At 49.1% G+C, this 24,625-nt stretch overlaps 1 protein-coding gene and 1 pseudogene across 3 annotated transcripts; both read left to right on the top strand.

The window, feature by feature from the left end:
* The first annotated feature begins 754 nt into the window (after window positions 1–754).
* LOC122497162 (interleukin-1 receptor antagonist protein) lies at window positions 755–15,978 on the top strand. Of its 3 annotated transcripts, none has more exons than XM_043603959.1 (5): window positions 755–900; window positions 10,281–10,332; window positions 12,266–12,354; window positions 13,482–13,594; window positions 14,660–15,978. In XM_043603959.1, the coding sequence occupies exons 1-5, from the start codon at window positions 891–893 to the stop codon at window positions 14,873–14,875; spliced, it is 480 nt and encodes a 159-aa protein (XP_043459894.1). In that variant the 5' UTR covers window positions 755–890; the 3' UTR covers window positions 14,876–15,978. The 3 variants fall into 3 exon arrangements, with proteins under 3 accessions (XP_043459894.1, XP_043459895.1, XP_043459893.1); XM_043603960.1 differs by lacking the exon at window positions 755–900 and adding an exon at window positions 10,056–10,138; XM_043603958.1 differs by lacking the exon at window positions 755–900 and having other exon boundaries at window positions 10,149–10,332.
* On the top strand, window positions 2,879–5,502 carry LOC122466890 (annotated as a pseudogene).
* Window positions 15,979–24,625: the final 8,647 nt, after the last annotated feature.

The following is a 24,625-nucleotide window of genomic DNA, read 5'->3' as shown; positions in this document are numbered from 1 at the left end:
GTCTTCTAGAGAAGGTGGGGAGAGAGTATCTGGCCTTGTGGGCAGTTATCATGCCAGCAGCTGGGGTGGGGAGCCTGAGGGTAGCTGGAAGAAAGGATGGACACCCTGCTGCTCCATAAGCCACACCCCAACCATATGAGCCTCCACAAGGTCCCCAAATAGACCAAGAAGGTCCCCACCCAAGGGCCTTTGTGCTTGCTTTTCCCTCCCCCAGGACACTCTTCCACGTCTTTGATATTACTCAGGTCTCAGGTCTCAGGTTGCAAGTCAGCTTCTCAGATTGGCCTTCTCTGACCACTTTGCAGAAAACATGCACCCACCCCTAGGTCCCTCAAAAACCTTTCATGTTTTTGATTTCCCCTACCGCACTTCCTTTCATATGAAGGTAGTCCATTTGTTTCCTAATTTGCTGTCTTGCCCTCCTCTGTTAGACTATCAGGGACCTTATCTGGCTTTCCCCCAGTGCCTGGAAGATTACCTGGAACACAGGATTAGGTCAACCCATATTGACTAGGTGAATAAACGCATGCATGCATGATCGGGTTGAGCACAAAAGTTGGGTGCGCACAAAGGTCCAGCCTTACTAATCCCGGTCGGTTCCTCACGTGAGGTCTCTGGTTTTACAGAGATAAGAACCTGTTTGGTTCCTGTTAGCCTGAGTCACCCTTTTGGAAGCTGGGCCTGGCGAGCCCTGCCTGGGTGTGTAGAAGGCAGGCAGTGGCTCTTCCTCTTCCTCTCCTCAGGTAATCCGGAAGGAAGGAGCAACTTCATCCCGGGAGGTGCTGGTGGCACAGGTACTGCCCGGTGCTTCTCCTTTCTGTGCAGCAGCTCAGTCTGGAGCCAGAGTGTAGAAGGTCTCAGAAGACCTCGGATGCTACCGGGCCCTCCCCATGGCATCAGGTAAGCGCCTTCCACTCCTATTTTTCCATCTGAAAAATGGGGAGGAAACTATCGACCACTCGTGTTTACTGAAGGCAGGCTTCCAGAGAAATGTCAAGGGCATATAGCTCCAGGCCCACGTTGGAGACCTGACTGAGGTGGAGGCTACAGCGGGCCACACACATACACTGAGGTGAGCCCAATGCCTGTCCCTCCAGCGGGCGCCAGAGGAAGCATGTCTGCTGTGAGAAAAATCATGGAGCTGTTAGACTCTACTGGTCCTTTTCCACTGTTGACAGAGACATAGAAATTGGAGAAATATTTCTGTCAAATGAGGGCGAGAACAGTGTGAACTCAATGAGAAATACTAAAAGAAGCGGGCACTGGCTTACAAGAGCTGAAGGATAATACCAAAGGGTGGGGACTGGGAATTAGTGGGGACTGACTGGTTCCAGCAGCTGGTTGTCTCATGAGAATGCGGGCCCAGGTGGCCAGAACTTCTCATTTCTCAGGAGCAGTCAGATATTCTGATTTCCTTGTGTAGTAGTTTGATTAAATAAAACAATAACGTGAGCAATGGAAATACGCAGCCTACGGGCTACTGCTTTGCAGTCTGTTTAAGATCTGTGTAGGGCAGAAAAAAGATCTTAAAACTGGGGTTCTGGAGACCTAGTTCCTGTGTTTGGCCTCAAACGGCCTCTATTACTCCTTTCTGGGTCTCGGTCTTCTCAGGTCAAGAGGAGGCAGGCAAACTCTCAGGGTTTCACGGGTACAGTAATAGTCAATCCTTCCGTGGGCTTACTATGAGCCAGGTGCTCTGCCAAGCTGTTTAGGTGGCCTGTCTCTTCTAATGCTCACAAAAACCATATGGGGAAGCACTATTATTGTTCAGTTTCAGAAGGGGGAACTTGGACACAGAAAAGTTAAGTAATTTGCCCAAGGCCAGACAGCCACTACAAGGGGAGGAGCTGGGCTCCACTGCAGACGGTCTGTCTCTTAAATCACTGTGTTGTGTTCTAGGGGTGCAGAGACTGAATGAGGTCATAGAGGGAGAAGTGCTTTGGAAACCACAAGCAGTTTTTCCAAGGGCAGCAAGGCCTCCCCTTTGGAGGAGGTGAGGCAGTCTCCAGTGGCTTGTATGAAAATGTTAGCCCGTGGTCTTGGGTATCTTTCGAATGTGTAAAGGGGGCGCCACTCCCAGAACTAGATAATGATATAATGTGAGGAAACCACTATACTTAAAAACGGTTCATTCCAAAATATTTTATTATTTTTTAAGTTTATTAATTTTGAGAGAGAGAGAGAGAGCATGCACGCAAGTAGGGGAAGGGTAGAGAGGGGAACAGAAGATCTGAAGTGGGCTCTGTGCTGACATCCAGAGATCCTGATGTGGGGCTCGAACTCATGAACCATGAGATTAAAATGTGAGCCTAAACCAAGAGCTGGATGCTTAACCGACTGAGCCACCCAGGTGACCCTATTATTTTTTAAAATGTTTATTTATTTATTTTGCGAGAGAGAGAGAGCGAGAGAGAGCAGGGGAGGGGCAGAGAGAGAGGGGGAGAGAGAGAATCCCAAACAGGCTTCCCGCTGTCAGCGCAGAGCCGGACGTGGGGCTCAATCTCATGAATCGTGAGATCATGACCTGAGCCTAAATCAAGAGTAGGATGTTCAACCGACTGAGCCACCCAGGCACCCCCAAAATATTTTAAAGTGGCACGTGGTAGGTGCTGAGTAAGTTCAATTTCAGGAGATGAGTGTGTGTGAGCCCAGTGAAGACACCATGTTTTCTGGAAGGCCAGGGACGTGGGTGGTGCTATCCTTGCTGAGCAGAGAACAGGGCTCTGAGGAGAGAGATCATGGAGAGATTCGTAGTTTGCCTAAAGAGCTGGGAACTCGAGGGCAGAGGAGCCAGGGTGAAGGTGGGTATGTGCTTGGGACACGTCTCTTACCTCACTGGACCTCTGCTTCCTCTCTAACACCCCTGACCATACCGCTAATGTGTGTGAAGAAGGCAGGGCAGGAGGATGAGGAGGTGAAGGTGAAAATAGTGATAGTGAAAGGGTAAATCCTTTGCACAACTTACATTTGAAAACAATCTTAAGCCACTTGACGTGGACATATCTTGATTTACATAGTTGGAGGAAACAAAATGTGAATGGCTAAATTAAAAATTAACTTGATCAGAAGGGGAGTGATTGATCAATACCGTATCCGCTATGGTCTCTTTTCCTAAGTGGAAGACTCACTAAGTTTTTTTGGTTCTTGTGTGCTTCATCTACGTATCTACGTACCTAATAAAATGGACCACATCTTTGGGGCGCCTGGGTGGCTCAGTTGGTTGAGCGTCTGACTTCAGCTCAGGTCATGATCTCATGGTTCGTGGGTTCCAGCCTTGCATTGGCTTCTGTGCTGACAACTTGCTCAGAGCCTGGAGCCTGCTTGGGATTCTCTGTCTCCTTCTCTCTCTGCCCCTCCCGCACTCATGGTCTGTGTCTCTCTGTCTCTCAAAAATGAATAAATGTTAAAAAAAAATTTTTTTTAATGGACTACCTCTCTGCTATGCAAGACACATGATTAGCAGTTAACTGTGCCTGCAATTTGCAATCCCAGCCACCCGCCGATATAAGCACCTCTTAAGGACTCATATTATAGGGTGACCAATCATCTCAGTTTTCCAGGGACTGAGGGACTTCCCAGGATGCCAGTCTTTTAGTACTAACACTTGGAAAGTCCTAGAAAAACGAGGACAGTTGGCCAGTCTAGTTCAAAACCAGATAAAGAGTTTTTTCTCTTTAACTTCTGTAAGGCCTTAGAATCATCCTTTCCTTACTACCAAAAACCAAACTCCTAAAATGTCCAAGCAATTGTGGAATAAATTGTTGCTCTATAAGATGTGAGTTCAAACCAAAAGGAACACCATAGGAACAAATACAATCCTTGGCTTCTGTTAACTGTGCGATGAGGCAGAGAGGAAAGAGGTCAGCTGCCTTTCTGGCAGGACTGACTGTAAGAAAGAATACAAGAACTGTGTTCAAAGGCTGCCTCCACCACCATCTGGGGCAAGTGATTTAATCTTCCTGTACCTTGATTTTTTTTTTTTTATGCTACAAAGTGAGTATAAATGTATATACCCATCTTGAAAGTGGGTCTACATTTATCCACCTTGCACAGCTGTTATGAGGACTAAGTGAGATCCATATGAAAGAATAGAACACACAGCCTGAAGCATGCATGTAAGAAACACAGCTGTGCCCTCCCCCATTCCCTGGTTCCTGTCCCTCCCTGTCTGCCAGTGGAGAAGCTAGCTGCCTTATAAAGCTAGTCACCATAGCCAAGAAGGCAAGAGCAAACATGTCCCTCTAGACGCACAACATAACTAGATAAATAATGGTTTCAGTGCAGATTCATATCAAACCCAGAAATTGTTGAAGCAAAAAACATCTTGGAAGACTTTGAAACTTACAAAAGATTCTCGGTAAGTTTACCATTTAGACCTAGGAGGAGAGCAAGCTTCTTGTGAAGCAATGATTGATAACAGTTGACGTTATATATAATCTCCTGACCACCCTTACATGGCCCAGGAGGGCATACGGGTCACCTGGATGGCTGCAGTTTGGTGGGCAGAGATGCCCAGGACAGAATCTGTCTCCAAAGCTGTCTTTCTGCTGTAGGGAGCTTCTAATAAGCTTCTGGATGTTGTTAAAATTGACTTGGTTACCTGGCAGGGCTTGGTAGGTGGAAACTGACAAAGAGAAGGCATGAGATATACTTGTTCCTCCTCCTGTTTGTACGAATATATTTACCCATCTCTTGGAAAGAGTAACCAGAGACTTTGTACCGTTACCTTAGTAAAAATTTCCAAAGTTTGGACAACAGCACTGCGTCTATTGTGTGCTGTGTGCTGTGACACTCACGTACTCAAGAGCTGGCTGAACATGAGACTGAGACATTACAACTTAAGGTGCACACCTGTCCACCCAAAGGCTTAAATTTTTACAAGTGGTGCTCGCATGACATAAATGCAGTGCCAGCAGGCATAGCTGAAAATGTTTGCACCAAGATTCACTGAAGTTTCCTGATAAACTGGATTTGTCAGGAGGGATCATTTTCTGCGAGGGGGACGTGACCAGTGCGATAGGCCCCCAGGCTGAGATGGGGAGGGACTAGAGTTAAGAAATGGGATGCTTTTGGCCATCCATTTCTGTATCAGTTAGGAAGGACGTTGGGTTTAAGGTTGGTGTTGAGCAGAATAGCTACCAAGACTTCCGGTGTTTTGGCGAAACCTCAGATGTGAGGTCTTCTGGCCAAGTGTCTGCGATTTCATACTGTTGGAGCATTCCCTGTATCCCTGGGGGTTGCAGCTTTCTATAAGTTTGCTGTGGCAGAACCAAGAAAGAAGACATACGCAGATTTCTACGGAAATTATGATTCCACGAAAGATTTTGAGGAGATGAAGAAGGCTGGTATCTTTCAGAGTGCAAAGTGATTTTGGAATGTAAAGAATTTCCTTGGGTTGAGTTCCATGAAAGTTTGTCGCTGATCTGTGTTCCTGAAGTATGAAACATGAATATTGGGTTATGGAATAGTTTCTCTTGATAAATAAACTAACAGATACTGTGGGGGGAAAAAAAAGAAAAAAAAAAAAAGAAAGAAATGGGATGCCTTTGGGTGCTTGGGTGGCTCAGTCGGTTAAGCATCTGACTTTGGTCCAGGTCATGATCTCACGGTTCGTGAGTTCGAGCCTTGCATTGGGCGAGCCCTGCTTTTCTCTCTCTCTCTTTCTCTCTCTCTCTGCCCCTTGCTTACTTGCACCTTCTCTCTAAAAAAAAAACAAAAAACAAAAAACAAAAACAAAAAACAAGAAGAAGAAGGAGAAGAAAAAGAAAAGAAATAGGACGCTTTCTCTCAAGAAAGATAGGCGAGCTGCCAAATCGGCCTCCTCTGCAGGATGCTGGCATCAGCGAGACGTGCTTGTGTGCGTCTCTCGTCAGCTTTGCATTCAGCATTGTCATGCTAGTGGCTTGAGATCATCCACGGTGGGAGTATTTACACCAGAGAAACAGGCAAATGCTACTAATGAGAACCCTTTTGGTGAGCCAGCTGTCAACACTTACCAGCACATCACCCCTCTGCCTTCAGGCTCAGTGACCCCAAACCTCACACCAAGTCTAATCCATCTGTCCACTGGCCCCACGATTATCTTAATAAGACAAATCTGACTGTCTCACCCTCTGATTCCATTTTCTCTAAGATAAATTCCCTGCCCCTTGGTGTTACATTAAAGGCCCTTCATCCTCTGATTCCTGCCCAAATTTTCAGTCACTTCTGCCCCTACCCCCCCCCCCAAATGCTGTTCCAACTCCACCATCCTGAGTAATAAGACTTAAAATATAGACATCAGTGTCCACGCCTGGCCTAGGATCAACCTTCCTGCTGTGATAACTGGCAAAGCTAGCAAAATGTATTTCTAGATAATCAGAAGGTGTCAAAGAATGACCAAGGCTTTGAAGAACTACAAAAGCCCAGACAGGTGGAGGTCAGCACCGGGCCCCTTTGCCCTGGGAAGCATTGGCTGGTTTTAGAAGCCCCAGCTGAGTTTTGGACAGACTTACAGGGCTGGGGGTGTGGGGGCAGGGAGAGGATAAAATGTGTACTTTAGCTCTCACTGAGGAGGAGGGGCCTCAATAAACCCCCCAGGTCTGGGCTGGGACCCGAGAGGATTGGGAGTGAACAGAAATGGAACAGTCTGCATGGTTATTAAAGCTCTGCTCCGATCGTGTCAAGCCTCTTGGGGTTAAGGTCATGTGGGGCTTCAGTGCCTACAGCCTCACTGCCCGGAAGAAGCAAAAGTGAATCATCTCTAGATATATACACCTCTAGATGACTTGTCCGGAGCCTCAAATGATCTCTGCAGTTTTTGATATGCTACAGTGCCCAGCAGTCAGTAAAAAGTAGTCAGGCATATGGAAGGCAACCTGTGCACCAGAGAAAAAACGGACGGCAGAAGGAGACACAGCAGGGATACAAATAATGAAGTTATCAGGTGCAGCCTTTACAAGAACCATGAATACTGTGTTCAAGGATTTAAACGACAAGATGGAAACTTTTGGCAGAGAAGTAGAAACTATACAAAAAAAAAAAAAGGAAGCAAATGGAAATCTTAGAACCGAAAGATGTAATTAACTGAAATTGAGAAATAGTTAGCATTTATTGAGCACTTCCTATGTGGATGGAGCTCTAGAAGCATCAACAGGGGCCCGTAGAGCCTGTGTGGTATCGCTCCAAGGACACAGACAGAGCCTGGTTTTCCTGTTTCCCTTGGAGTGGGCCTTGGTCATTTCTGCAGTCACCAGGGTCTAGCAGGGCAGGGCTCGGCATGCCGAGGAAGGCACTAGATACAATTGTGATGCCTGGAGCTCCCAGGGTCCGCTATGTGGTGTGGTCGTTAAACCGAATTCAGGAACTGGAGCGAGCGGTTGAGGAGCCAGAACTGAGAACAAGTTTAGTCAGAGATTTCCTGTGGGCAGAGATCATCGGGACACCAACTATTTTGATAAGACGGAACCAAGAGAGGAATTGTGGCCAGAAGCGTGAGGGGAGGGAAAGAGCCTCTCACCCCCCCACTCCTTTCCTCCCCCAGCCCAGAGGGATGAGGGCCTCCCCCTCGGGAGTCCAACTGGGCGTGCAGGGCAGGGCTGACTGGCTCAGGGGCCTTGTGACTGACCTTTCTCACTTTACGTGGGGCCACAAAGCAGACGCAGTAGCTTTCTATTGTTTGTGTATTTCCTACGTGCCAGGGTCAGGGTTAAATACACCATGTGCACCATCTCAATCCTCACAGAACCCCGTGACAAGGCTTCAATTATTAGGCCTGTCTAATGGATAATGAAACCGAGGCCAAGAGACCTGGGCCTGGGTGGCCCAGTTCATAAGTGATGGGAGGACACAGCCCCAGGTCGGCCTGACTTGTCGGCCCGGCCCTAGGAACTCCTTCCTGTATACTCAGAAAGGCCTGCCAGGACACTTCTTGGGCACAGTGGGAAAAGGGCACAGACCTGGAAAGGTGGAGAACTCAGGGCTCTCTTCTCCAGGAGAAACCTGTCTCTTTGAATTTGGGCTAGGGACAGGGGAGAATTTACCCAGCAGCCCCAGGTTTGGCTTGGAGTGCTGTCTGAGGGCAGGCTCCGGGCCGCTCGGCCTCCCCTGGGCAAGTCACTTCTCTTCAGTCTTCAGGGACGTTTTTCAAGAGATGTGGATGTAACATTGAGGCAAGTAGGAGAGGGTTTATCACAGTTTAGCTGCCTTTCATCTCAGAGAGGTGCTGACCAAGTTTAGGCACCTGATGATTTCTAAGCGCTCCAGAAATCGTATCCCGCAATTCAGCAAATGCTGCAAGAGGCAAATAATCAAGCAGGTTCTTACACATCACCTCCTTCAGCCAGCCCTCCCCCAAACAAAACTCCCCTTTGGCCCTCAAGGGTAGATACTGTTTCTCGCATGTGTTTCAAAGGTGAATGTCTCCCTCAAGGTCACTCACCTTGTGAGAACAGAGGGGACACGTACACGCCACTTTGCTCCTCAAAGGAATCACTCGGGGAGATGATACAATTTTTGCAGAAATGTTCCACTTGCTCTGAAAGATTTGAGAAGCCTGCCTTTTTAAAAAACTTTTTTTAATTGAGGTATAATTGACATAGAACATTGTATTAGTCGCAGGTGTACAACATAGTGATTTACCCAGCAGCTGTTTTATATACATAGTCATAAAAATATCTTTTATATCTTATCTTTTATACCTTTTGTGATCTACTCTCTTAGCAACTTTCAAATATGCAGTGTAGCCTTCCTCCTTGAACGATTTTACTCTCATTTGGACACAGATGCTGATTTGTTGGTTGAACATATTTGTTGGCTGAGCTCATCAAGATCAGCCGCTGTGAACAGGATGATCACTGGCTAGGAGTCTGGAGACCTGGATTCCTGGGCATATCGTTGCCATTAACGTGCTGTGTGGCCTTGGGCGGGTCCCTTTCCCTCTCTGAGTCTTAGTGTTCTTCAAAACAATGGTAGGGTGGGATAGGAGGGCTGCCGAGCTCCCATCCAGTTCTCCAATGCTTCAGCCTACGTTTCTGCATTAGCGTTGTGTGCTCTGATCATGCAGAAGCCCTGTACATATTTTCCTTATCCGTAAATGGGAGTACGCATACCTTTTTCCTAACTTCTAGAATGTAGTAAGGAAAGAAGTTAATGCGTATTAGTGCTCACTGCAGGCTAGAACTTTCCTCTCCTTCTTCCCTTCCTTTCCCTTCCTCCTTCCCTTCCTTTCCCTTCCTTCTTTCCTTCCTTCCTTCCTTCCTTCTTTCCTTCCTTCCTTCCTTCCTCCTTCTCTCCCTCCCTCCCTCCTCCTTTTCACCCATGAGGAAGACGTGATCAATCCCATTCTGGGCATGAGGAGACGGAGACAGAGGCCCAAATAAGTGAAGTGACTTGTTCCAGGTCACGCGGGTAGCAAATGGCAAATGGCAGAGGTGAAATTTGGATCCATTTTTCTCTAGGTGCTGAATTGGCCCCATTTTCCCAAGACGATTACTTTAAAGACGCGGATAGCAGGAATAGAGCTGGCTTCAAAGCACCTCTCAGGAAGTTTGCACTACAGCAGGAGGTCCGCAAACCAAGCCAACCCTGGCCACCACCCGTTTTTGTAAATAAAGTTGTATCGGAACACAATCAGCCCGCTCATTTACAGATCGCCTCTTCTACTGTTTAAGCTACGGTAGCTGAATTGAGTAATCGTGACGGAGACAGACCCTAAAATATTTACTATCTGGTCCTTTACAGAATGTTTGCTAGTCCCTGGTCCAGAGTCCAGCAAGGGCACGCATCCTTCAAAGAATACAAAGTGACATGAGACCGTCCTGGGTGCTGAGGAACCCCACCACTTAGCTTTAGGAGAGGAGGACTTTTCTACTTAAATCTATTTTTGCAAAGTCAACAAACAGTCTCAGGATACCTGTCAGGAAGATGAGGGAGCGTTCAGTTTTCATTGTGCTCTTCTTCCCAGGAACTTGGTGAGGGGGAAATAGAAAGCTCAATTTTGGGGAAATTACACAGGGGGAAAGGGGAGGGAGTCAGTTACAACACCCCGTTGCGACACTCAGCACGGTTGAAAGTGACAACAACAAGGGTTTCTCATTTTGGAAATGTGAGGGCATTTCCGTTTCTCAGAGTGGGACAGGGCGGCAACGGCCTGCTTTGGGTGAGTGACTATTTTCTTTATAAGCAGCTACTCCGGGCCTGAAATGGCAGTGTCCCATTGCCTCGCCGTGGCCACAGAATGGAAATCTGCAGATGCCCCCCCAGTTACCTGATCTCTTTCCTCCTTTTCTTGTTCTATTCAGAGACAGCCTGCCATCCCTTGGGGAAGAGACCTTGCAGGATGCAAGCCTTCAGGTAAGGCCGCCCCTGCAGAGGTGGGGTGGACGGACAGGAAAATGGAGCCATCGCAGCCGTTGGGGGACGTTGGCCTCCACAGCACCTGAAAACCGGGTTTGGACTGGAAAGGGATGCCCGTTATTCAGGAAAGGGGAGCCACATGCGTGGTCTTCAGGGCTTGCATTTCAGAGTAACTTGGCCAGGGACTTATTTCCCGGAGACTGGTGACTCGGTGGGTGACCGACAGGTGCCAAGGAACCATGCTGAGGCTCTTTGCTGGGCAAAGAAGCACACAGGGTGGCTGTGGGCAGAGCATGGCCCAGAGTCCCAGACTGCCGGCTAGCACTGCGGCTCTGTGTTAACATGGCGGAGGATCCTGCTCCTCTGGGGCCTCAGTTTCCCCATCTGTGACATGGGGTTAATGATAACCCCCTGCCTGCCTTACTGAGTTGTTGTGAATGTCAAGTAGGGCCTGAAAACTACTGTGATTTTTAAAAATTGAGCCAGGAGTTTTGTGAGATGTCACCAACACCGTGGGAACATTGGCAGGCTCTGATGCTGTCCACGTGCGCCCTCTGTCCTGTGACATCCTAGGACTGAGCCTTGTCAGGGTGACTTCACCCTCAGACTGAGTTTCTGTGCTTGAGGCTGCAGTTTGGGGTTCTGTGCATGCCTGTGTAAGTGTGTGCATGCATGTGCGTGTGCATCCGGGACAAGTCCTTCCCCTTTCCAGACATGGAAACTGCTTCACGAGATTTGCCTCTGCCTCCACCTACTGGCTGGGAGCTCCAGGAGATGCCCCTAGAGGTCTTTAGGAGAAGACTCATCCAGGAACTAAGAAAAATCTCGAAAGGTCAAATCCTCACATGTGCAAAGACCTTTACAGTTTGTCCCACTATCCCTCACTGAGCTCATGAGCTCCCCAAGGTCACCTGATGAGATGGGTGGTTTTAGCTACACTTCACGTGTGAGGAGATGAGGTACAGGTCCAAGGTCACGTGGGGGGCAGCAGGGAATGGAGTCTCTGTTAGTCCCGCTGTCAGCCCTTGACCAAGAAGAAAAGACTGGAAGTCCCTGGGTGAGCTGGAAAGGAAGCTTGTTCCCAGGGAGTGCTGCCCCTGCCAGATCCAGAGCAGCCACTGGCTGATGGGAACAGACCCTCATGGTCTAAGGCTCAGAGTGAGTTAGCTACAAGCTGCTGTGTCTCTTGAAACTGCTGTGATGGCCACTAGTCTCAGACAACTCTTTAAATTTACACTGAAATTAATAAAAATTAAATTGAATTTAAAATTCAGATCCTCAGTCCCACCACATTTCAAGAGCTCAATAGCCATATGTGGCTGGTGGCTGCCATATTGGACAGGGTAGATCTAGAATATTTCTGCACCCAGAAACTTTTATTGGATGGTGCTACTCTAGAGCATGTTTTGCTGAAGTAGAAAGTGTCTGCTCGGGGAATCAGAGGATGAATAACAAGTGAGGAGAGGGATAGAATGTGGGTGCGCACTGGGGCACTTGGGTGGCTCAGTCGGTTAAGTATCCAACTTCAGATCAGGTCATGATCTCATGACTCATGAGGTCGAGCCCCACATTGGGCTCTGTGCTGACAGCTCAGAGCCTGGAACATGCTTTGGATTCTGTCTCTGTCTCTGTCTCTTTCTGCCCTTCCCCCGCTCATGCTCTGTCTCTCTCTTAAAAATAAATAAACATTAAAAAAAAAAAAAAAGAATGTGATGTGGGTACACTGCTTTCCAGCTGTGGGAGTTGGGTCCGCTCCTTAATCAGTGTTGACCTCAATCTCTCCTCCATGCCACGGGTGTACAGAAATCCCACACCCCTGGCAGAAAGTTGAATGTGGACCCAGTGAGCTCTGGAGCACACAGGAAGGGGTGGAGCACAGGGTTGGGCACACAGAGGTTGTTTCCCATAGCCGGGTCCTTTTGCATTTCAGAATCTGGGATGTTAACCAGAAGACCTTCTACCTAAGGAATAACCAACTGGTTGCCGGATACTTGCAAGGACCAAGTACTAAATTAGAAGGTGAGTGGTTGCCAGGAAAGTGGCTGCTGCGTGGGAACCGGGTCACTTTGCCCTGGAGTCCTTATCCTGTTCCCCCAAAACCTTAGTTTCAAAGCCCTAATCCCCATTGGGTCTTTGTGGCTGAGTGGGAAGCTGGGGGAAGCCTGGCCACTAGAGGGCATACTTGAGGGCAGCCTCAAGAGGGTGGGAGCCTTAAAGCTTAGGTCTGGAGCCCCCACCAACTGGCAAAGGGTTCCCAGGCCACAGCTGGCAGGGATAGGGCACAGAAGGTAAGATGGGCCCTTTCCCTCTGTGACTGTTAAGCCTTCCATGTTGCTATGTTGTCCAGACCCTAACTACCATCCAAAATGAATACACCATATCTAAGGCTGGGTTATGTCCCTTATTCACAGACATCACTCTCAGCCATGTTCTGGTCTGTGCACTAAACGAGCTGCATGAACATGGGCAAGCTTTGCCCCCTCCCCCACCTCAGTTTTTCCCTTTAGTAAAATGAGGCCACTGTGAGGGCATGATGGGAGATTCTTTCAGCACTAGCCTTCCGGGATGCTTTCACATCCCTATCGGCTGACTTGATGCTATAGAACGGTACCCTCTGATCTCCATCTTTCCACCCTGCCCCATCCCCTTGTTTTTGGCCCCCTGCCTCCTTCTGAAAGAGTGTGAGACATACCTTTCCTGTCCATCTGTTAATTCTCCTAACGAACACACTGAAGGGCAGAAAGGCTGAGATTTTCACTGCTATGTGAGGGCTCAGAGACCACCGAGGGTAAGAGGCAGGTTCAAAGTCACTCAGGTCCCTGTAGACCAAGCCCTGGAGCCCATTATGTGCTATTTTCTGTCCGCATGGGCAGCAGACTTGGTGACCTGGAGCACCCGTATCCTGGGAAGAAGGAAGGATAGAAACCATGTGGAGTGGAATCTAGGCCACTTGGTCCTTGAGGAGTAACTGGATAGGGAGTTTGGTTTGATCTGCTATTTGAATGCGGACCAGGAAGATGGCGCCTCGGTGTCCTTCTGATCTTAGGGTTTTAGTTGGTCAGGGGGAGACAGAAAACTCTCCTGGGAGAGTCCAGGCTGCCTCCCATTCTCTCTACAACCTGACCCTCCCCTGTGCTCTTCCCCAGAAAAGTTAAACGTGGTGCCCATTGAGTCTCATGCCATGTTCCTGGGGATCCATGGGGGGAAGCTCTGCCTGGCCTGTGTCAAGTCTGGTGATGAGACTAGGCTCCAGCTGGAGGTAAGGACCTGTCTCAGATAACAAGCACCCCAAACCTGGTGGCTGGAACCACCGTAATGTGCTCTTTCTCGGGACTCCGTGGGCCAATTAGGGGGACTCAGCTGGGTAGTTCTGACCCACTCAGTGCAGCTCACGCCCCTCCTGCAGCTGCACCCGGGAGAGAGCTCTGCTGGCGCTGGGGCATCTAAGATGGTTTCTCACCCTCCAGGCCCTTGTTTCAGGTGCTCTCTCAGAGCTCTGTTGTCGGCTTGGGTTTCCTTACAGCATGGCGGCTGGCTTCCTAAGAGGGATTTTTCCAAAATGACAAGCCTCACTGTGCAAATGCTTATCAAACCCCTGCTTGCACCATACCATTAATGTCCCATTGGCTGAAGCCCATTGTGTGGCTAAGTCTAGTCTCAGTAAGGGAGGGGGCGAAGAAGGATGGTGCATTTGGGATCTCATTCTCTGTGGGTCACTCTCTTGCCTGAGGGGCCCCAACCCACTTAGGCTTGCCACCTTCCAGTGAAGCCAAGCTTCAGGACCCTTCTCTTCTAATCCTTATCTACTCAAACCCATGAGTTGGCATCCTATTCAGGGCCCTGTATTCCTTGATCCCTGCAATATTAATGAGCTGCCAGCCCTGGGAACAGATGGCTTTGTCTTAGGTGCTTGTTGGACAAGATCTTAACCCAACGTGAGTAGCTGTGAGCATGGCACTGTCACTTGCCCCCACCAGTGGATAGGGGCACCTATCCTTCTCTACCATGCCCTCTTTCCAGAGGCATAGACCTTGACAGAGCACCAGCCTCCACAGTCTTGGTCTCTACTGATGGTACCATGTGCTTACCAAACTTATTGGCCCATGGCTAGAGTGGCCAGATTTTTCAAAGTCAAGGTGTGACAGTGGGACAGACTCTGCTGTCCTAGGAGATGTAGGACACGTGACTTCCTGCAGTGGTCCCAGGTCAGTGTTTCTCCAGCACTTGCTCTGGGCCAGCCAGAGGCCATGTCACGGTGGGGAGAAGGGGGCAGCACAGGACCTCCATGCCTCCCCGTTCTCACTGCTCATGTCTTGGCTTCCAGGCAGTTAACATCACTGACCTGAGCAAGAACAAGGAGCAAGATAAGCGCTTCACGTTCATCCGCTCAGACAGCGGCCCCACCACCAGCTTCGAGTCTGCTGCCTGCCCAGGCTGGTTCCTCTGCACAGCCCTGGAGGCCGACCGGCCCGTCAGCCTCACCAACACGCCCGAGGAGGCCATGTTGGTCACCAAGTTCTACTTCCAGATGGAACGTTAGTGTGTCTGTACCTCACTTCCCCCACTCCCAACATCGACGACTCCAGAGACACGTCTCCACCCTGCCCGATGTCTCCTGGCTGTTGTGGGGCTCTGAGGAGCAGCCTTGGTGGGGTGGACCCTCAGAAGGATATGCAAGAGCCCTGCTAACAGGACTCCAGCAGCAGCCTCCTCAGCTAACCAACCTCCATGCTGCCTCCACAGCGGTCTTTCTAAAGTGCAGCTTGAGCCACAGCACTGCTCCAAGCCTTTCAGTGCTGCCTGTGGCTTCCGGACAAAAGCCAGGCGCCTTGGCCAGCCTGGTCCTCTGCTCTCCTCTCGCCGACTCCTCACCCTCCTGCCTTGCCCCAGTGTCCATGTCCCGGATCCCTCCTGTCACTCGCTGGCCTGCCCAACCTTGTTTTGCAAGCTGTCTCGTGGGGAAAGCTTTTAGAGTCTGTGGCAAGACGGAAGATAAGGATTTCATCTTTTTTTTTTTTTTCAAAACCAATTGCATCCAATTTGAAGGAGAGTCCTTTATTTGGAGACTGTCCTTTCTGGAAAGGAGCAGGGGAGGGTGAAAGCAACTCTCCTTTTTCATTTACCTGTCTTATTTTTGTAACAACTCAACCTAAAAAAATGAAAAGTCAGCGTATTTTGTTGGTCCCCGCAATTTTTCTTTCTGTAACATTCCTGAAGTCTGGACTCCACTGACCAGGCCCCAGTACCATCTCTACTCCAGACCTTTTACAGCTGCGGGCAGTGCTTTCCTCCCCCATCCGACCCATCAAAAGCTCCCAACCCCCAGGGCACAGCACAGGAGCAGCCCCCCTGGTGTTCTTTCCACGTCTCCTGGGAGGGAGGAATTGCTCTTGGACCATGTTAGCACTTCTGACATTCTGAGACTTGTTTGAAAGATGGTTGAGCCTCTGTCTGTCTCCTGCACCAGACTGTGAGCTCCTGAGAGCAGGGAGCATGGCTTGTGTGTTTCAGGTCCCCGCGGGGGCTGACCACATGACCTGGCCCTTAGCAGGTGCTCAGTGAATGTGTGTGTATATGTTAAGTGGAAAGTTTTCTACTCCCTGTGACTTATGCTCTGTTTTACAATAAAATGTTGAAAATTCATCTACTTTGCTGGCTGTGTCTATGGCCTTGCCAGGCTTGGGACATGGAGAGCTTAGGAAATGGGGAGTCCTTGGACCTCTGTCACTCTGGGGACTAGCCCTGGCTGACTCTTTTCTAAGAGACCTTTCCTCCTTGGGCCTCACTCTTTCTGGATACAGGAGCGCAAATCACCTGGCCAGGAAGCGGTGTGGTACCAGTGTCCCCAATAGCCCCCAACAGAAAACAATGCAAACGCCCATCACAGAAGAACGAAGACACAAATCACGTATGCTCATACGACACAATGCTCGACAGCAAAGAAAGTGGATGAATTGCAGCCGCTGCCCTTAACAAAACAGATGCATCTTACCAGCATGATGTGGGGCACAAGAATCACAAAAGCATGCACAGAGCATGATTCCACTTACATAAAGCTAAAATAGGCAATGAGCAGTTGTGTGGAGGGATGTGTAGACAGGTGGTGCAAACAAAGAAGCAGGGACAGGCTGTGTCTGAAAGCAGATTTGGTGGGTGACTCCTGGGAGACAGAAGGGCCGGCAGGGGCACCCAGCCGCTTTTAGGACCCAGATGACAGTCTATTTCTTGGTATGGATATGTTTTCTGTGTGTATGTGACATTTCACAGTTCTGAAGTCTGAAAAATAAAAAGCCTTGCCCCTCTGGGGTGTGAGAAAAGGGGGCACTGGGAAATGAGGAGATCAACAGGTGGAATTTTGAATTTGGCCGCGTGCGGTGGGCACGCAAGACCATCATTAAACACAGCTCGGCTACCAGGCGGGTGGGTGGGCAGTGCTGTCCCTAATCCTGCCCGGGTTCTGCTGACTTCTGGACTTGGTCTCGGGAGTCTTGAGGGGAGCCCAGCTGGGCCATGAGCCCGCTGTGTGACTTTGGCCAGGTCTCCTCCCTCCTTGGGGCCTGCTGCTCACTTGTTCCCAGAGACCGTTGACTTGGACCGAGGGTTTGCAAACAGCGCCCCCTGCACTCCTCTCCAAGGCTCGAGAAACAGAATCCACAAAGCAAGACCACAAGGCGGGGTTCCACTCCTGGAACCCAGCTCTGGCCCAGCCCTCTGCTCTCTGCTTCACAAACCGGACTTCACGCGCAGCCTTGCTGGAAGGGGAGATTTCGTTGCTAAAAAAACAAACGGAATCAAACAGGTTAACGGGCAACCGTCTAGATCTCGGCTCTGGCTCCTCGGAGGAGGTCACCCTCCAGTCACCTCTCTCTTCCTCGTGTGTAAGGTGCAAGTAGCCACATCTGCTCCCCGGGGACAACATAGCGATGAAATGAGATGGTCTGGGTGCCGTGCTGTGTGTCAGAAAAGGGCGCACGTGACTGATAGATTTGCAGTCCTGGTAAAGGGAGAAGTTCAGGGCGGAAAACCCTTCCCGGGTTGATGGTGACAATAGCAGCGACACTTGTGAGGCCCTGCAGCCACCCTGCCCTCCTATTACAGAAGGGGAAACCTGAGGCTCAGACCCTTCACATGATTAGGTCACGCAGCTGTCGCGGGTAAGTAGCAGGTGAGGCAGCGGGGGGTCAGGCCCTGAGCTCTGGTATTTCCTGGCTCTCCCGTCGGCAACAGGTGCTCATGCGCAGGTTTGTTAGTGTCTTGAAGCCTCAGTTTCCTCATCTCTAAATGCAGGTAACTGCTAATGCGCAGGGCTGGCTTCTCGCGTTCAGTCTTTGCACTGTTACCATGGTGGTGTGCTTACCATTATTAGTTCCGCCAAGAGTCAGTGCTCAAGGGAATCTTCTTTAAAGCCTCGTTGCTCTAAGTGTGGTACAGAGATCGGCAGCAGTAGCATTTGGGAGTTAAAATGCAGAGTCCCAGGCCTCGTGCCAGACTTACTGACGTAAGATCTTCTTCTTCAGCAGGTCTCCACGTAAGTCAATGCAGGTTAAAGTTTAAGAAGTTCTGCTTCAGGGCGCCTGGGTGGCTCAGTCAGTTAAGCGTCCGACTCTTGGTTTCGGCTCAGGTCATGGTCTCACGGTTCATGAGATCGAGCCTCGAGTTGGGCTCTGTGCTGACAGCAGAAGAGGCTGCTTTGGACTCTCTCTCTCCCTCTCTCTCTGTCCCTCCTTCCCACATACTCTCTCAAAATAAATAAACTTAAAAAAAATCAGCCTCAAAGCACAGCAGTTATGCGGTATATAAACTCAGGCATATCTGTTAAACTGACTCTCATAATTATAAACCCAACCCATGCCCTCAACATCTCTCCCACTCGCTCACTGACGACACCAAAAACTCCCCTCTTAAGATCTCCTTACTCCGGCTTCAAGTGTTCTTTAAGGGAGAAAAAGCCTTAAGCCCTTTCCATCCTGTTAGAACATCCATCCATGCAGGGATATTCATCTGTTTTGTTCAATGATGTATCCTAAGTACCCAGATCAACACTTGGAATGTAGTGGGTGCCCAGTAAATAGTGGATGAATAAACGAGTTGGCCATTGATATATCCATTGGAATTAATGTATTACACGGGTCCGAAAATTTGGGAAGACAGGGAACTTAGGCCAGGGAAGTTTTGAAAGAGGCCTAGAGAAAGGGAAAAGACCAGGGTGTTGTGGGTTCCAGGGATTTGGGAGTTCATCACGGAGAAAGAAATGACCACAAGGTGGCAGCACACACGGGCTTTTACTGAGCCACTCTATGACGGATGTGCTTCCAGAGAAGTCTGTCCAGAGACTAGTCAGTAGTAAGTTGCTACTTAGGAAGAGAGGCAGGCATGGGGACTTGGGGGAGAGGGGACGCATGTGTCTGGGCGATGTCACTCGGCAGCACAGCGGGGAACTTCTGGGTCAGAGAGCTCCAAAGCACATCAGCAGCTTGGGGTCTTTACGGCCTGGGGCTTATCCATGGTTAGCAGATGTTGGGAACAGTTTTGTGGGATATGCAAAGCAGGCAGGCTCTCACTGGCTAAAAACGTGCTTATTTGGGTGATGTTTAAAACACTTAGTTGTGGAAACACTTCGGTTAGGCCTCAGGTGGGCTTTTAGGCTAATAGGTCTCAGCTACTGTGAAGAAATCAACTACCTGGGGGCCAGTGAGCAGAGGCCACCGTTGGCTCATTTACGTGACACAGGGTCTGGGACGTGGCTCAGGAAAGGCCGGCCTGGGCAGCCTGTTAAGTGACAGTCTTGTGCAAGTAGGAGGCAGTCCCGGTGGCTGCGAGGTGGGGGGTTCGGGGGGGGGGGTGGAGTACAGAGCACAGGGAGGAAAGATGAACAAGCATCTGAGAGGAAGGGGACCTTTTCACGTTGAGGCCTGACTGCCCTGTAGGGCCGCAGCAGAGCAGAACAGCTAATTCGAAAATTCGAAACTGAATATACAGGGCTCCAGTCTTTAAGGCCTTCAGAGTCTAGCCAGAATCTCCCTACTAACCGGCTGGGTGACCTTGGCCATGCGCCGTCTCCTCTCTGGGCCTCAGTGTTCTCACTTATAAGTGGAGGGGATTAGACTAGGTCTGTGGTTCTCATTAGGCTCACCTGTGGAGCCTTACCAAAAAAATGATGGCAATGCCCAACCCCACCTCCAGCGACTGGTTTGGGGGTGGTCGGGGCACGCCCAGGTCAAGACCCCCTGGACCAGAAGGCTCCTGAGTTCAAGTCTTCCCAGCGGCTCAGAAGGAACCCTGCCTAGTGGCATCTATAAATGCAAAGGAGAAATGGTCCTTAACTTCAGAGAAAGGCTCTGTACCAAGTCAGCACTGTATTTTGACTATATATATATATATATAATTTTGTTTGTTTTGTTTTGTTTTGTTTCAGAGAGAGAGAGAACCAGGGAGTCAGGCAGAGGGAGAGAGCGAGAGAATCCTAAGCAGTTTCCATGCACAGCACAGAGCCTGACGTGGGGCTTGATCCCACAATCCTGGGATCACGACCTGAGTCGAAATCAAGAGTTGGGACGCTCAACCGACTGAACCACCCAAGTGCCCCTATTTTGACTATATTTTGAGTTGAAGGTAGGTTTTCTATCTTCTCAGTCCGGTTATGATCGTCTTCAAACTTCATTTTTTTTTTTGCATAAATTATGGCATAATAGGAGATGTTAAATTGAGGTAAAATTCTTGAAATCTTGGGGAAACCAAATAATTTTGTGTTTTCTCTTCATACACGTGAAATCCCTAATCATAGTGGCAAATCTTAACATGCTTGATATTGAACCCAACTCTCAAAAAAGCTCGGAGATGGTGAAATATGGGTGTTATCTGCAAACCTGAGGGAGCCTAAATAGAGGGACGTTCAACTTGCAAAAGAATGTTTTGCCTCTGGGTCTTCTGTTCAATAAAGTATGTGGGGGGTTAAAACAACATCAAAAACAAAAAACCCAAATAAAAAAACCCAAGGAAGAGTTAAAAAAAAATGTCCACCAGAGGTCAGCATTTTACTGAAGATAATCCTACATGCCTGTCTGCCATCTCCACTCTGGAAAGAACCTCGAGATGATAAATTAGTTCAGTTCATGTGCTCAGACTGGTGAAGGTCCACTCCTCAAAAACTCTCTAAGAAATAGCTGGGTTTTCATGCCAAGGGAAGTATATTCTCATTCAACCTATCAAACAAGCCGTAGTTCAGTCCTAATTTGAACTATTTGCTGCATAGAGTACATGGAGGGCCTGAACCCTGATAAGTATCCAACAAATGTCTGTTTTTCCAAAGGGTGAGACTCAGGAAATTCTAAAGGTCTTCTTGTATCTGCTTGAAAATCCACATCCTGGGGCGCCTGGGTGGCGCAGTCGGTTAAGCGTCCGACTTCAGCCAGGTCACGATCTCGCGGTCCGTGAGTTCGAGCCCCGCGTCGGGCTCTGGGCTGATGGCTCAGAGCCTGGAGCCTGTTTCCGATTCTGTGTCTGCCTCTCTCTCTGCCCCTCCCCTGTTCATGCTCTGTCTCTCTCTGTCCCAAAAATAAATAAACATTGAAAAAAAAATTAAAAAAAAAAAAAAAAAAAAGAAAATCCACATCCTGTGGTTCTGTTTCCAGCTGAGGGCCTGGTGGCCGGATGATCGGATGATCGATTGACATGTAGAATTAACCACCATGCCCCTGCCCCACTGGGGGGAGGATACCCACCTAGCCCACCAGAACTCAACACAGGACCCCCGTTGACACTCTTTTTGTGCCGGAAAGGGGCTAATGGAGCTAACAAAAGACAGATAAGCAAAAAAAGCCGGTGAGGAACGGATCCAGATCCATAGAGGGAACAGCCCTGCCTTCATCCTCTCCCCAGGGAAGGCTGACCCAGAGTCAGATGACCCGGGGTAGCAGCAGAGGTCACTGATCTTAGTGGTCAGTGACCTTAAACTGTGGCACCTGTTCTTCCACCTTCACTCGGAGGGTCTCCCTGCCAAGGGATGAGAATGTCTTGTTCTCAGAGTCAAGGCACCCTCTTCCTTGGGTCTTGATGGAGTCACTCTGGCATCTTCTTTTTTCTCCTTGGCACCATTCTTTATTAGTCATGGAAGTTTTCTTTCCTTTCACCGAAGGCCTGTGGCTGAAAGCCCAGGGACGGGGGGAGGTAGGCAGAGGCTAGATCCTGCCAGGCCTGGCCGGTCACGGAAAGGACCACAGTCTCTGTCCTAAGGCACGAACAGACCTTAGAAACTCAGAAGCTTACCCTGTCAGCACCCTATGTCCCATTTTGGGGCACACACTCTCTTCCTCAACACCACCGAATTCCTAGTCAACCTTCATACCCAGGTTCCTGGGCAACATTTTCCGTGAAGCCACGGAGGACCACGTGTAACCTATGTGTAACCCTCAGTAACCCACTCTCTTGAAACCTCCGCAAGAGACTGGGGCTTAGACCCCTGGTCTGCATAGGACCGATGAGGCCTTTCCAAGTGTGCGTGTTTTAACCCACCCCTGAACGCCTGAAGGTGGGGACTCAGCATTTTGTGACCTCCAGAACACTTAAGCCACTTACCTGAAACTGATGAAAATGCGTTGCAAACATATTCCGAAGTGTGTTAATTTCATAGACACTTCCCATTTATCTTTCCTCTTCTTAGACTACTCTACCCGGCTTGTTTCCTCTTCTTCCCTGAGGCCTCTGCACAAACTGCACTTTATCAGGTCTTTTCTGCCCGCCCCCCGCCCATCTCAAGTAGAATTCTACCCCCCCAAGCCACATGTATCTCCCTTACTTGCTATCTCTGTACCTTGTTTTATTTTTCTTTCTGGCAATGATTGCCTCTGACATGATCCATATTTTGCTTGTTTGCTTATTTAATCTATTGCCCTACTACGTTTTAAGTTTCGTTAAGGCAGGGACATTTCCCCACATCAGTGCGCGATTATTAATTCAATAGTCTTCAGCAAGCATCTGCTCTATGTCAGTTCCTGGTGCTGGAGACAATACCCGGAGTGCTCCCTCACAAGCTTGGCCAGGACTAAAAACCAGTTCAAATATACACGCATAATTGGTAGTATTTTTACATGGTTAAAATTTGTATTCCAGTCCTTGTCTCCTTTCTTGTGGGCAGTGTTGTGAAACAACAACGCTTTTTCCTGGGGTAGAGATGGGGGCCCATGGATACCACTTGGGCATCTCTATGTCCTTATTGTGAGAGCCACGAAAATCTCAGGGGTGTGACGGAATCATCTGGGAAGAAAAAGAAAGGCTTGAATCGTGAAAGAAGGGTCCCAGCAGAGACAGCGTGAGCCACAATGAGAACTGACTAGGAGACGCCATCGTCCTAAACATCCGCTGGCTTCCCCACCCCATAGTGCAGGATCCCAAGGTCCAGTCTAGCGCCTTGTTCTCGGCCCTTCTCTTTCCCTAAAGACCATTCCCCACCACTCTAGCTGCTGGCTCCCAGTGCACACCTTGCTGTTGTTGTCTCTGTAAAGGAGCTTATATCTCCTGACCTCCCTCCACCCCGAGTAGGTCCAGAGCTCACCTATGCATTTCCAAACACATCCCAAAGAGCTCTGCTAAGCACAGGGCCCGTGTGCTCCAGGAGGGCCAGAACTTTCGATTGATGGCTGTGTTTCACATCAAATTCTTGAGCCAGGGCTTCCAAACTTTCAGACCAGAACGAACCACCTGGTGAAAGTCCTTGTGTTTAGCCCTCTCTGAGGTGGTCAGGAGGACGTGTACCGCCGTCAGCAGAGGGGAGGGGAGCCAGCGGCACAGAGGGCTGGTGTCCAGGTGGGCCCTTTGCTGGTAGAGAAGGTGGTGTATTGATAGAAATCCCTGATCTGAAGCCAGAAGGCTCGGGGATAAGGTCCAGCTCCACCATCGAATAGCCGCAGGATTCTGAACAAGCTACTTACACTTCTTGAAGATCATTTTATTCATTTGGAAAAGCAAGATCATACTTCCCAGAGCCGTTTTGACGATTAAATAACATATGTAAGCGTACTCCATATAAAAGCTCTCTGTAGAAAACCATTTTAATAATGTTATAACCCAAGTGTCTCCAGATGTCTCTAGGCTACAGAAACGAAGCAAATCCCACCATCTGCGGGTCTGGATCCTGTTCCAGCTTTCCCTTGAGCCCCTCACTGCCCCGTGACGTGAAGCCACCCCACCCCCACCCCAGGACTTCTGGAGTGACCCAGTAAGGGGCCCTCACTCATTTGGTCACCACTTACTTCCCTCCTCACCCTATTCATCAATGTCTACACCAACGGCCATCTGTCTAGATAATCCCAGAGCCTCCAGCTCCCATGGTGCCCAAGTGGGTTTTGCGACAGAGATAGGACATCTATTTCTCCAGCTCTTGTACCACTAGATGGCACTTGTCTCTCCAAAAAGCGCTCAGTGGCCCTTCCGTTCCCAGTGAAAAACCTGGTCTGTGATCATTTGATCCGATGAGACACACATTCCCAAGAAGCAGCAGCCAGTTTCCCAAAGTCGGATCCTGATTTGGGAAGGAAACCTACGGAAGCCATGTGCAGAGATGCCGTCCTGACTCTCCTCCTCACACTGCCCACAGAGCCTCCTCTTCGGAGGATGGTTTCTGCTTTGCAAATGCAAAATCCAATGATGCCATTCTTCACCCAGAGCGAAGGATCCATCTGGCCCCAATGCCTTTCCAAGCATTCATTTTTTTTTCTCATGCCAAAATCGCTCGCTGCTTTGCAACCACAGTTTCTCATTCAACGCAATGCTTTTGAGATTCATCCACGTGTTGTGGGCAATCAGATCACTTCTTTCTATTTGCTGAGCCCTATTCCAACTTAGGAATAGTTCGCAACTGTTCAGTCATGGACTTTGGGGTTGTTTCCAGTTTTTGTATTTGATAAATGAAGCAGTTGTGAATATCCTTTTGGATAAGTCTTCTCACTGACATTTATTTTTCATTCTCTTAGTAAACTGCTAGGAGTGGCATGTCTGAGGTCAATGGCAGATGTGTGTTTCGTTTTATAAGAAGTGGCCAAACTGCTTTCCGAAAAAGTTGCGCCTTTTTTCTACATCAGCAAAGTGACAGTTGTTTAACTTCCTTGCCAATAATTGGTATTATCAGTATTCAAATTTTAGCCATTCTTTTTGGGGGTGGGTGATGTGGTATCTCATTGTAGCTTTATTCAGCACGAATGATATGGAGCATCATTTCATGTGCTTTTTTGGCCATTTGTTTATCTTTCAGTGTAAAGTGTCTGTTCAAATCTATTGGCCTTTATTTTAATTGAGT

Source organism: Prionailurus bengalensis, chromosome A3, assembly GCF_016509475.1.
Source record: "Prionailurus bengalensis isolate Pbe53 chromosome A3, Fcat_Pben_1.1_paternal_pri, whole genome shotgun sequence".
In the NCBI taxonomy this organism is placed as follows: Eukaryota; Metazoa; Chordata; class Mammalia; order Carnivora; family Felidae; genus Prionailurus; species Prionailurus bengalensis.
The sequence above is the reverse complement of the archived record's forward strand: the minus strand, read 5'-3'. Positions and strand labels throughout refer to the sequence as shown.

Excerpts from the sequence above, each read along its gene's own strand:
- LOC122497162 (XM_043603958.1), top strand. The coding sequence starts at position 10,217 with ATGGAAATCTGCAGATGCCCCCCCAGTTACCTGATCTCTTTCCTCCTT. Across the intron at positions 12,355-13,481 it reads ACCAAGTACTAAATTAGAAG|AAAAGTTAAACGTGGTGCCC; the intron begins GTGAGTGGTTGC and ends GCTCTTCCCCAG. Across the intron at positions 13,595-14,659 it reads AGACTAGGCTCCAGCTGGAG|GCAGTTAACATCACTGACCT; the intron begins GTAAGGACCTGT and ends CTTGGCTTCCAG.